General features: G+C 57.0%; 1 protein-coding gene across 1 annotated transcript; it reads left to right on the top strand.

The window, feature by feature from the left end:
• Positions 1-8,396: 8,396 nt before the first annotated feature.
• Positions 8,397-9,167, top strand: LOC147960283 (uncharacterized). Its single transcript, XM_087533258.1, has one exon. It carries the CDS (start codon positions 8,397-8,399, stop codon positions 9,165-9,167), a length of 771 nt encoding a protein of 256 aa, XP_087389384.1.
• Positions 9,168-10,840: the final 1,673 nt, after the last annotated feature.

The raw sequence follows: 10,840 nt of genomic DNA on the forward strand, positions 1-10,840 counted from the left end.
GCTCGTATTGATGAAAATCCCGCAATTAGGGGACATGATCTTTGCGACAAGACGTGTCAATGAAAACCGCACCCCTAAACGTGGAACGGCGGGACGGGAAACGATTCGAAATAATGACAGAGAAGCGTGACGTCGCATTACTAAAGTTGTCAGCAGATTGGATACGTGGAATACTATACTCTCTACGGCTGTGTGTTACAGGTCCAGACATGATCAATTCGTCCGAAGACTATTTTGGAGTTCGGAAAGAGGAACCCGCCTTGCAATGCCGAAGAAAAACTGCGCGTCGGATATTTTGTCATTGAAGCCAGGTTCAGGGGCTACTGAGGGAGTCCTGGACTAAGGGGTCCTCGGGCGTCCGGCCTGTTAGCTATGGGCCGGACTGATGGGCTATGAAGATGTGAAGACCGAAGATTGCACCCGTGTCCGGATGGGACTCTCCTTGGCATGGAAGGCAAGCTTGGCGACCGGATATATAGATTCCTTTATTAGTAACCGACCTTGTGTAACCCTAGATCCTTCCGGTGTCTATATAAACTGGAGGACTTAGTTCAGATAGATAAGATTCATTATCATAGCCATACAAACTAGACCTCTAGGGTTTAGCCATTACGATCTCGAGGTAGATCAACTCTTGTAATACTCATATTCATCAATATCAATCAAGCAAGACATAGGGTATTACATCCATAGAGAGGGCCCGAACCTGGGTAAACATCATGTCCCTTGTCTCCTGTTACCATCAACCTTAGACGCATAGTTCGGGACCCCCTACCCGAGATCCGCCGGTTTTGACACCGACAGGGGGGCGGCGCCGCCCTTTCCTTCTCCCTTCTCCTCTCCTTCATTCCCCCTTCCTCCTCCTAGTTGGACTAGGAAAGGGGAGTCCTACTCCTACTAGGAGGAGGACTCCTCCCCTCCTTGGCGCGCCCCAAGGGCCGGCCGGCCTCCCCCCTTGCTCCTTTATATACATGGGCAGGGGGCACCCTAGAACACACAAGTTGATCATTGATCCCTTAGCCGTGAGTGGTGCCCCCTCCACCATAATCCACCTCGGTCATATCGTTATAGTGCTTAGGCAAAGCCCTGCGCCGGTAGCATCATCATCACCTTCATCACTCCGTCGTGCTAACGAAGCCCTCCCTCGACACTCAGCTAGATCGAGAGTTCGTGGGAGGTCACCGAGCCGAATGTGTGCAGATCGCGGAGGTGCCGTATTTTCAGTACTAGGATCGGTCAGATCATGAAGACATACGACTACATCAACCGCGTTGTCATAACTCTTCCGCTTATGGTCTACGAGGGTACGTGGACAACACTCTTCCACTCTCGTTGCTATGCATCACCATGATAGATCTTGTGTGTGCGTAGGAATTTTTTTGAAATTACTGCATTGCCCAAAAGTGGCATCCGAGCTAGGTTTATGCGTAGATGTTATATGCACGAGTAGAACACAAAGGAGTTGTGGGCGTGTTTATATACATATTGCTTGCCATCACTACTTTATTCTTGATTCAACAGTATTGTTGGATGAAGCCGCCCAAACCGACATTACCCGTACGCTTACGCGAGACTGGTTCTACCGACGTGCTTCACACACAGGTGACTGGTGGGTGTCAGTTTCTCCAACTTTAGTTGAATCGGATTCAATGAACAGGGTTCTTTCTGAAGATCAAAAAGCAATTACTATACCGCGTTGTGGTTTTTTGATGCGTAGGTAAGAACGGTTCTTGCTGAGCCCATAGTAGCCACGTAAAACTTGCAACAACAAAGTAGAGGACGTCAAACTTGTTTTTGCAGGGCATGTTGTGGTGTGATATGGTCAAGACATGATGCTAAATTTTATTGTATGAGATGATCATGTTTTGTAATAGAGTTATCGGCAACTGGCAGGAGCCATATGGTTGTCGCTTTATTGTATGAAATGCAATCGCCATGTAATTGCTTTACTTTATCACTAAGCGGTAGCAATAGTCATAGAAGCAATAGTCGGCGAGACGACAACGATGCTTCGATGGAGATCAAGGTGTCAAGCCGGTGATGATGGTGATCATGATGGTGCTTTGGAGATGGAGATCAAAGGCACACGATGATGATGGCCATATCATATCACTTATATTGAATTGCATGTGATGTTTATCCTTTATGCATCTTATTTTGCTTAGTTCGACGGTAGCATATAAGATGATCTCTCACTAAATTTCAAGGTATAAGTGTTCTCCCTGAGTATGCACCGTTGCTAAAGTTTGTCGTGCCGAGACACCATGTGATGATCGGGTGTGATAAGCTCTACGTTCACATACAACGGGTGCAAGCCAGTTTTGCACATGCAGAATACTCGGGTTAAACTTGACGAGCCTAGCATATGTAGATATGGCCTCGGAACACTGAGACCGAAAGGTAGAGATTGAATCATATAGTAGATATGATCAACATAGTGATGTTCACCATTGAAAACTACTCCATCTCACGTGATGATCGAACATGGTTTAGTTGATATGGGCCATGTGATCACTTAGATGATTAGAGGGATGCCTATCTAAGTGGGAGTTCTTAAGTAATTTGATTAATTGAACTATAATTTATCATGAACTTAGTACCTGATAGTATTTTGCATGTCTATGTTGTTGTAGATAGATGGTCTGTGCTGTTGTTCCGTTGAATTTTAATGTGTTCCTAGAGAAATCTAAGTTGAAAGATGACGGTAGCAACTACACGGACTGGGTCCATAACTTGAGGATTATCCTCATTGCTACACAGATGAATTACGTCTTGGAAGCACCGCTAGCTAGGTGACAAACCCACTGCAGGAGCAACGCCAGATGTTGTGAACACCTGGCAGAGCAAAGCTGATGACTACTCGATAGTTCAGTGTGACATGCTTTACGGCTTAGAACCGGGACTTCAACAACATTTTGAACGTCATGGAGTATATGAGATGTTCCAGGAGTTGAAGTTAATATTTCAAGAAAATGCCCGATTTGAGAGATATGAAGTCTCCAATAAGTTCTATGGCTGCAAAATGGATGAGAATAGTTCTGTCAGTGAACATATACTCAGAATGTCTGGGTACCACGACCACTTGACTCAACTGTGAGTTAATCTTCCTGATGATAGTGTCATTGACAGAGTTCTTCAATCACTGCCACCAAGCTACAAGAGCTTCGTGATGAACTATAATATGCAAGGGATGGATAAGATGATTCCTGAGCTCTTCGCAACGCGGAGGTAGAAATCAAGAAGGAGCATCAAGTGTTGATGGTCAACAAGACCAAGAGTTTCAAGAAAAAGGGTAAAGGGAAGAAGGGGAACTTCAAGAAGAACAACAAGCTAGTTGCTGCTCAAGTGAAAAAAGCCAAGTCTGGACCTAAGCCTGAGACTGAGTGCTTCTACTGCAAAGGGACTGGTCACTGGAAGAGGAACTGCCCCAAGTATTTGGCGGAGAAGAAGGATGGCAAAGTGAAAGGTATATTTGATATACATGTTATTGATGTGTACCTTACTAATGCTCGCAGTAGCGCTTGGGTATTTGATACTGGTTCTATTGCTAATATTTGCAACTCGAAACAGGGGCTACGGATTAAGCGAAGATTGGCCAAGGACGATGTCGGGGGGATGGACCCCGGGCAGGCAACGGAACCCGGATCTTCTTCAAAAACAACGGGGTCGGCACTGCCCCTCAATACCGGCACGCGCTTGGCCGAGTCGCTCGACCCGGCCAAGCCCTGCAAGCCGGCCAGACTAGCCGACCCGGCAAGACACGTCGACTCGGCCTCAACAACTAGCGCAAGACAGCCGAACCCGGCACGACCAAAGGTTCCTCAACAAGACAGCACCACCCGTGGCGTGCTATGCAATCCAGCCGCGGGTCAGCACCCGTCCCATCCAAGCCGTGCGATGGGACAAGGCTTCAATCAATGATGACCGAGTTGATAGTGCCCCACCCATGCCTCTGGTCAGCGGGTATGTAGCAACAATGCTCCTCACCTACTCGCTGACCAAGGCCGTTGTGGCTACAGTGCCCCCGCCACTGACAATAGCAAGCGGCGACTTGACGGAGAGCACTGTACATGACTCGACTCGGCCATGCCCTGACGATTGACAAGAGGGCGCACAGTCCCCCTAGGCACGCGGGGCCCGCACCTAGGGGAACCTAGCGAACCACAAGCCCTCAACGGGACCCAGCCCGGGTCCCCGGACGCTGACACTATGGACCCACCAACTTGTAACATTACCATTGTACCCTGGGGGTTGACTTATAAAACCCCCCAGGAGCCCTCATGCAGGGGGAGGGGGGAGAGATATAGACACACCAGAGAACTCATTCCATCACACTCGCCAAGTTAGTAACACCCAAGGAGAGGGAACTGCCTAAGCCTTGGCCAGTTTCCTTCCTCTTCCATACAGCTCCAGGAGCGACATTGTACTATCGATCATCCAACAACACTCAGCAGGACTAGGGGTATTATATCTCCGGAGAGCCCCAGACCTGGGTATGTCCGGCGTCCCGCGCCCGCTCATGCCAATCTCGCCTCTAGAGCCCACCAGCGCCCTCGAGCCTCCTCCTCTCTTTAGACATCCCTTGGCATCTGCCGTGCGCCCACCACGACAGTTGGCGCCCACCGTGGGGCAGCTCGAGGAGCTGGCCGGGAGCATGCTTCAGATGGGGCCCTTTTCCTACACCGACGAGTCTGTCGCGCTGGCGGACGACGTCATCGGCGCGCTCGCCGCCTCCTTCGCTGCGCTGCGCATCTCCGATGCGTTCGCGGCCGACGAGTACCCCAACGAGGTGCTCAGCTACTCCGACTCTCCCCTCTCCCTCGGCGGCGGCGTCCCCGTCGGGGCAGCGGAGGTTCATGTGGAGGTCTTCGCCACCGGCGACGGCGTCTCCTCCTTGTCGACGAGGAAGACCGCCAAAGCCAGGGCGCGGTGGAACGGCTCGAGCCGTTCGATCGGTTGTGTGCTGCAATGCAGTGCCTCCACATCCCAATCAGCACCGACGTCGACGCCACCAACGTCGCCGAGGCCCGAATCCAGCTCGAGGAAAGGCGCCAGCAGATGTTGGACCTGTTCGAGACGCTCGCCGCCACTCAGCATCGCCTGGACGCCGCTCAACTGGAGCGCAATGCCGCCCACAGATTCACGCCCGCCGAGGCCGGCCCAAGCCAGGTCGCCGATGTGCGTGCCCGGGGAGGAGCGATCGGCCGGGCCCTCGACGCCGTCCCAATCGTCTATGAGACCCCAGTGAAGAACATGCGCGCTACCCAGGCAGCCGCAGCCGGCCTGGACTAGCTCGCGGGTGAGGAGCTGAAAGGGCACATCGGGCGGATGCGTGAACTCCTCCACGCCACCAATGCCCAACAGGACCGCCTCAACCAGCTCGCCAAGCCGACGGGATCCGGCTCCGCCCGCCTTGTCGGGTCCGGCGAACTTCTGCACACCGCTTCCTCGCCACCCGGCGAGGCGCACTTCGGCCGAACCCGGACTCGGTGCGACCCGGCCGCTACAGCCGCCGATGGATTGGGCGACGAGCCCGTCCTAGAGATCCAGCACGGACCCGGCCAGCACGGCAGGTGTCCGGCTCCAACCGACCCGCCCCCCCGTGGCCTGGCCGCAAGTCGACTCAGCCCACGCGCCATCGACGACGCCGACGCTCGCCACCGCCTCGATCGGCTCGCTCACTCCCTGGAGATGGAGGAGAGCAGCGCTATCGGGTGGGCGTGCTTCGGACCCCGCATCCAGGAGGAGCCTTTTCCCAAAGGATTCATGCTCCCCCGCGACACCCCCAAGTACAACGGGGCGGTGAAGCCAGAAGACTGGCTCACCGATTACACCACGGCCATTGGCATCACCGGTGCCAATCATCGTCTTGCCGTGCGCTACGCACCGCTCATGCTCCAAGGGTCGACCCGGACATGGTTGAACAGCCTGCTGACGGGCAGCATCAACACGTGGGTGGACTTCGAGGAAGCCTTCATCCACAACTTCACGGGGACCTACAAGCGACCCGGCCGCCCTAGCCAGCTCGCCATGTGCGTGCAAGGGCCTACGGAGACCGTCTTTGAGTACCTCGCATGCTAGACCGAGCTCCGGAACAGCTGCGAGGGCGTCCATGAAGTCCAGGCGATCCAGTACTTCGTCAACGGGTGCTGAGACGACACCCTCCTCAAGCACAAGCTCTTACGCTCCGAGCCGACTACCATGGCCGCGCTCATGGTGACGGCGGACAAGTACGCCAACGCCGACTCCGCCATGAAGATCCAGGTGGCGCTGGATGAAGCCGGCAGGGCGAAGCCGGTCCCCCCTCCAAAACCGGCCGGCGAAAGCAGCCGATAGCAGCATCACCAGAACAACAAGCGCAAGGCCGACCAGCCAGCGCCACGTCGCGACAACCGGCTCGTCGCGGTCACCGAGCCCGCGGCGGACCCGGCGGCGAAGCGCTGGCAAACCGTCAAGATAGCATAGCAACCCGCCGTGAGCTTCGAGCAGATGCTCGACGCCCCCTGCAAGCACCACAGTGGCGCAAGACCCTGCACGCACACGCTTCGGCAGTGCGCCATCACCAAGCGCATCATGAGGGGCGACCTCCCACCCCCTCCGGCTCCGGGCGCTGGACAACCGCCACCTCCAGCTGGCGGCGCGATGCGCGACGCTGCCTACCCGGACCAGAACGCGGCCTACGTCGTCTTCACCAGCCTCGGCGACGACAAGCGCAGCAAGCGCCTCCTTTGGCAGGAGGTGAACACCGTCGTCCCAGCCAAGCCAGGGTTCATGCATTGGTTGGATCGCCCGATCACCTGGACCCGGGAGGATCACCCGGCAGTCATGCCAAGTCCGGGTGGTTACGCCCTCGTCCTTAGCCCCACCATCATTGCGTGGCACACATGCAAGTTCTCCCGAGTCCTCGTCGACGGCGGCAGCAACATCAACATCCTCTACCGCGACACGATGACCAAGCTCGGCCTCAAGGCCGAGGACCTGGAGACGACCCGGATGATCTTTCACAGCATCGTGCCTGGCCTCTCCTGCTCCCCCATTGGTCGGGTCCAACTAGATGTCCTGTTCGGTGACAACAGCCACTTCAGGCGCGAACCGATCTGGTTCGAAGTGGTGGACCTATCCAACGCGTATCACGCGTTGCTGGGCCGGCCCGCGCTCGCCATATTCATGGCGGTTCCCCACTATGCGTACCTGAAGATGAAGATGTCGGGTCCCAAGGGCCTCATCACCATCACCGGCGATTTCCGCAAGTCCCTGGAGTGCGCCCGAGACGGCGCCAAGTTGGCCGAGTCGCTGGTCATTGCCGAGGAGCGGCGCCAGCTCGACCGGATCATCGCCCTGGCAGGCGAGGCCTCCTCCGCGTCAATCCCGACCTCGGACCCGGCCGACGAGGCCGCCTTCAAGCCCTCCAAGGAGATAAAGAAAGTGAAGCTCAACCCAGAAGACCCCAGCTGCAGCAAGTATGTTGTCGTAGGCGCCCGCCTCGACATCAAATAGGAAGGCGAGCTCGTTGAATTCCTCCGTGAGAATCGGGATATCTTTGCATGGACCCCCAAGGACATGCCAGGTATCCCGAGGAAGTATGCTGAGCACAAACTTCACGTCCGCAAGGACGCCAAGCCCGTCCGTCAACCTCTACGATGATTTTCCGAAGAGAAGAGAAGAACCATTGGTGAAGAGGTCGCCAAGCTTCTGGCGGCCGGCTTCATAATGGAAGTGTTTCACCCAGAGTGGCTGGCCAACCCAGTCCTCGTCCTAAAGAAGAACAAGACCTGGCGCATGTGTATCGACTACACCAGCCTCAACAAGGCCTGTCCCAAGGATCCGTTCACCCTCCCGCGATCGACCAAGTCATCGAGTCGACCGCCGGGTGTGAGCTCCTGTCCTTCCTGGATGCTTACTCCGGCTACCACCAGATCAAGCTGGACCCGGCCGACGCCCTGAAGACGTCCTTCATCACGCCCTTCGGGGCGTATTGCTATGTCACCATGTCATTCGGCTTGAAGAACCCCGGCGCCACCTTCCAGCGCTGCATACAGAAATGCCTGCTACCGCAACTCGGCCGCAATATCCACGTGTACGTGGACGGCATCGTGGTGAAGACCAAGCAGCACCTGACACTCCTCGACGATTTGAAGGAAACATTCGCCAACCTCCACGAATACAAGGTCAAGCTTAACCCGGAAAAATGTGTCTTCGGCGTTCCAGCCGGAAAGCTACTTGGCTTCCTCGTCTCGGAACGCGGCATTGAGGCGAACCCGGAGAAGATCAAGGCCATCGAGCGCATGCGCAAGCCGGCTCGGCTGTGCGATGTCTAGAAGTTCACCGGGTGCTTGGCCTCGGTCAGCCGGTTCCTAAGCCGGCTGGGCGAGAGGGCACTGCCCCTGTACCAGCTGATGAAGAAGACGAGCCCGTTCGAATCGAACAACAAGGCAGACGAGGCCTTCCAAGACCTCAAGCGCATGCTCTCCACCGCACCAGTCCTAGCCGCGCCGACCGACAAGGAGCCACTATTGCTCTACATAAACGCGACCCCGCGGGCGGTCAGCATGGTGCTGGCGGTCGAGCGACCGGAGAAGGGCAAAATCCAAGCCGTCCAATGCCTAGTCTACTACCTGAGCGAAGTGCTCTCCAACTCCAAGCAGAGCTACCCGCACTACCTGAAGATGTGTTACGGCGTGTACCTCACCACCAAGAAGCTGAAGCAATATTTCCAAGTGCACGTTGTCACCGTGGTCAGCACGGCGCCTATCGGAGAAATCATTGGGTGCCAGGACGCCTCTGGCCGGGTTGCCAAGCGGGCAATCCAGCTAGCCGGCCACACCATCCTCGTCGACTGGACCGAGACCCAGTACTTGCCACCGCCTCCCGACTCGACGCATTTGCGCATGCACTTCGACGGGTCCAAGATGCGATTCGGCTTAGGGGCCGGCATCGTACTGTCATCCCCGAAGGGCGACCGGCTCCACTACGCGCTCCAGATCCACTTCGCCACCTCCAACAACATCGCCGAGTACGAAGCCCTTGTGCACGGCCTTCGGCTTGCCAAGGAACTTGGCATCCGGTGCATCCTGTGCTACGGGGACTCGGACCTGGTGGTACAGCAGTGCTCCGGCGAATGGGACGCCCGCGACTCCAACATGGAAAGCTACCGCTTCCTCGTCTAGAAGTTGTCCGGATCCTTCGAGGGCTGCGAGTTCCTCCATGTCCCGCGCGTGGAGAACAAAGCAGCCGACACGCTCGCCAAGATCGCCTCGTCACGACAAGCCATCCATCCGGCGTCTCCCTCGAGCACCCGCGCAAGCCGTCCGTCAAGCATCACTGGACTCCGAGTCTATCCACGTTCCAGACAAGCCGGCCGCACCTCAACCCGGCCCGGGGACTGCTCAGCCTAGCCCGAGGACTGCTGAACCCGGCCCAGGGGCTGCCCAGCTCAACCTGGCCACCATCGTTGTCGGAGTAAATAGCCATGGGTAGCCTAGCCGGCTTCCCCTGGCCCTTCTGAAAAAATTATGAGCCCGTCCGGCTCTCAAGAATCCAAGACATGGGCCGCCTTCCCCTTGCTGGCTGTCACCCAGGCCGGCTTTCGGAAGGCGGCCCGACTTTAGCCCTCATGAAGAAAGCCATGGGAGGGCCGACTTCCAGAAGCCGGCCGCGAGGAGGCCGACTCCAAGAAGCCGGCTCCCATAAAGCGGTCGAGACCGTACCCTCAAAGTTTGCATCCACCTAGCGGCGATGAGACGGGGCGTGGCTACAGTAAAGCCTGCCACCCCCAAATCCCGGAGCACGATCGACACAGTGCGCCGTACAGGTGACCATGACCCGCCCGACGCAACACTGTTGCCATGCCGACCCTGACGCCATCCACGACGTACTACCAGCGCGGCCCACGGGCGGTGGGTCCCTTCGGGCTGAGAGACACCCGAAGGCGGCCACGCCTCCCCCAGTCGGCCCAAGACAGAGACGGCTCCCCGCAGCCGGCTTGCCGCCTCCCTCGAAGGAGATGCCCCATTAAGGAGACAAGACGCGGTGAGGCTATAGCGATCGCCCGCCGGGCGGCGGCACTGTAGCCACGCCTACCTCGACGAAGCCCACGTCACCAAGATAGAGCAACAGTAACCAGCCGCCGACCAGGTCCTGGACAGTGGGCCTGCCTATCGACCAAGGGGCCGGCAGCCGGCGGGACCCACCAGTCGGCGGGCCCCAGCAGCCGGCGCAGAAGCCGGCGAGCGCAGTCACAGACGGCTGGGCCCCGCGCCCAGTCGGATTACCATTGTACCCCCGGGGGGTAGGCCTATATAAACCCCCCGGGGCGCCCATGCAAAGGGTTGGACCCCCAGCTAGTTTTAGACACCACAGAAGGAGAAGAAGCAAGCTAGCCGTGCCCTTCTTCCTCCTCCCACCGAACAGCTCAAGGAGCATTGTGTAGCTACTTGTCCATCTAGTGATCATGCGGAGACCCCGCAGAGCAGCAGTAGGGGTGTTATCTCCACGGAGAGCCCCGAAGCTGGGTAAGATTCGCTGGCGTGCATGTCTTTGCCTCATCCCGTTTCCAGGCACCGGCAACGTCTTACTGGCTCCCACAATGATAAGCCACCCGTTGGCATATGTCGCACCTACCACCCGACATTTGGCGCCCACCGTGGGGCCAGGTGCACCGTCGTCCGGAGACCTGTTCTGGACGGGAACCCTCTTCCTCCCCAGCGAGCATAGCCAGCCCGGCACGCCCGATGGCGCTTGCAACGACGCGCTGCAAGGTGTCACCAGCATCTGCGCGGTGAGCAGCCTCGCCAATCTCCTCGACGAAACCCTCATCTCCGACGAGCTCGCCTCCGATGCG

This window comes from Triticum urartu, chromosome 7A (genome assembly GCF_056163025.1).
Source record: "Triticum urartu cultivar PI428250 chromosome 7A, HENAU_Tu73, whole genome shotgun sequence".
NCBI classification, from domain to species: domain Eukaryota; kingdom Viridiplantae; phylum Streptophyta; class Magnoliopsida; order Poales; family Poaceae; genus Triticum; species Triticum urartu.

Bases quoted from the DNA above. Each gene is read 5' to 3' on its own strand.
- LOC147960283 (XM_087533258.1), top strand. From the start codon at position 8,397: ATGAAGAAGACGAGCCCGTTCGAATCGAACAACAAGGCAGACGAGGCC.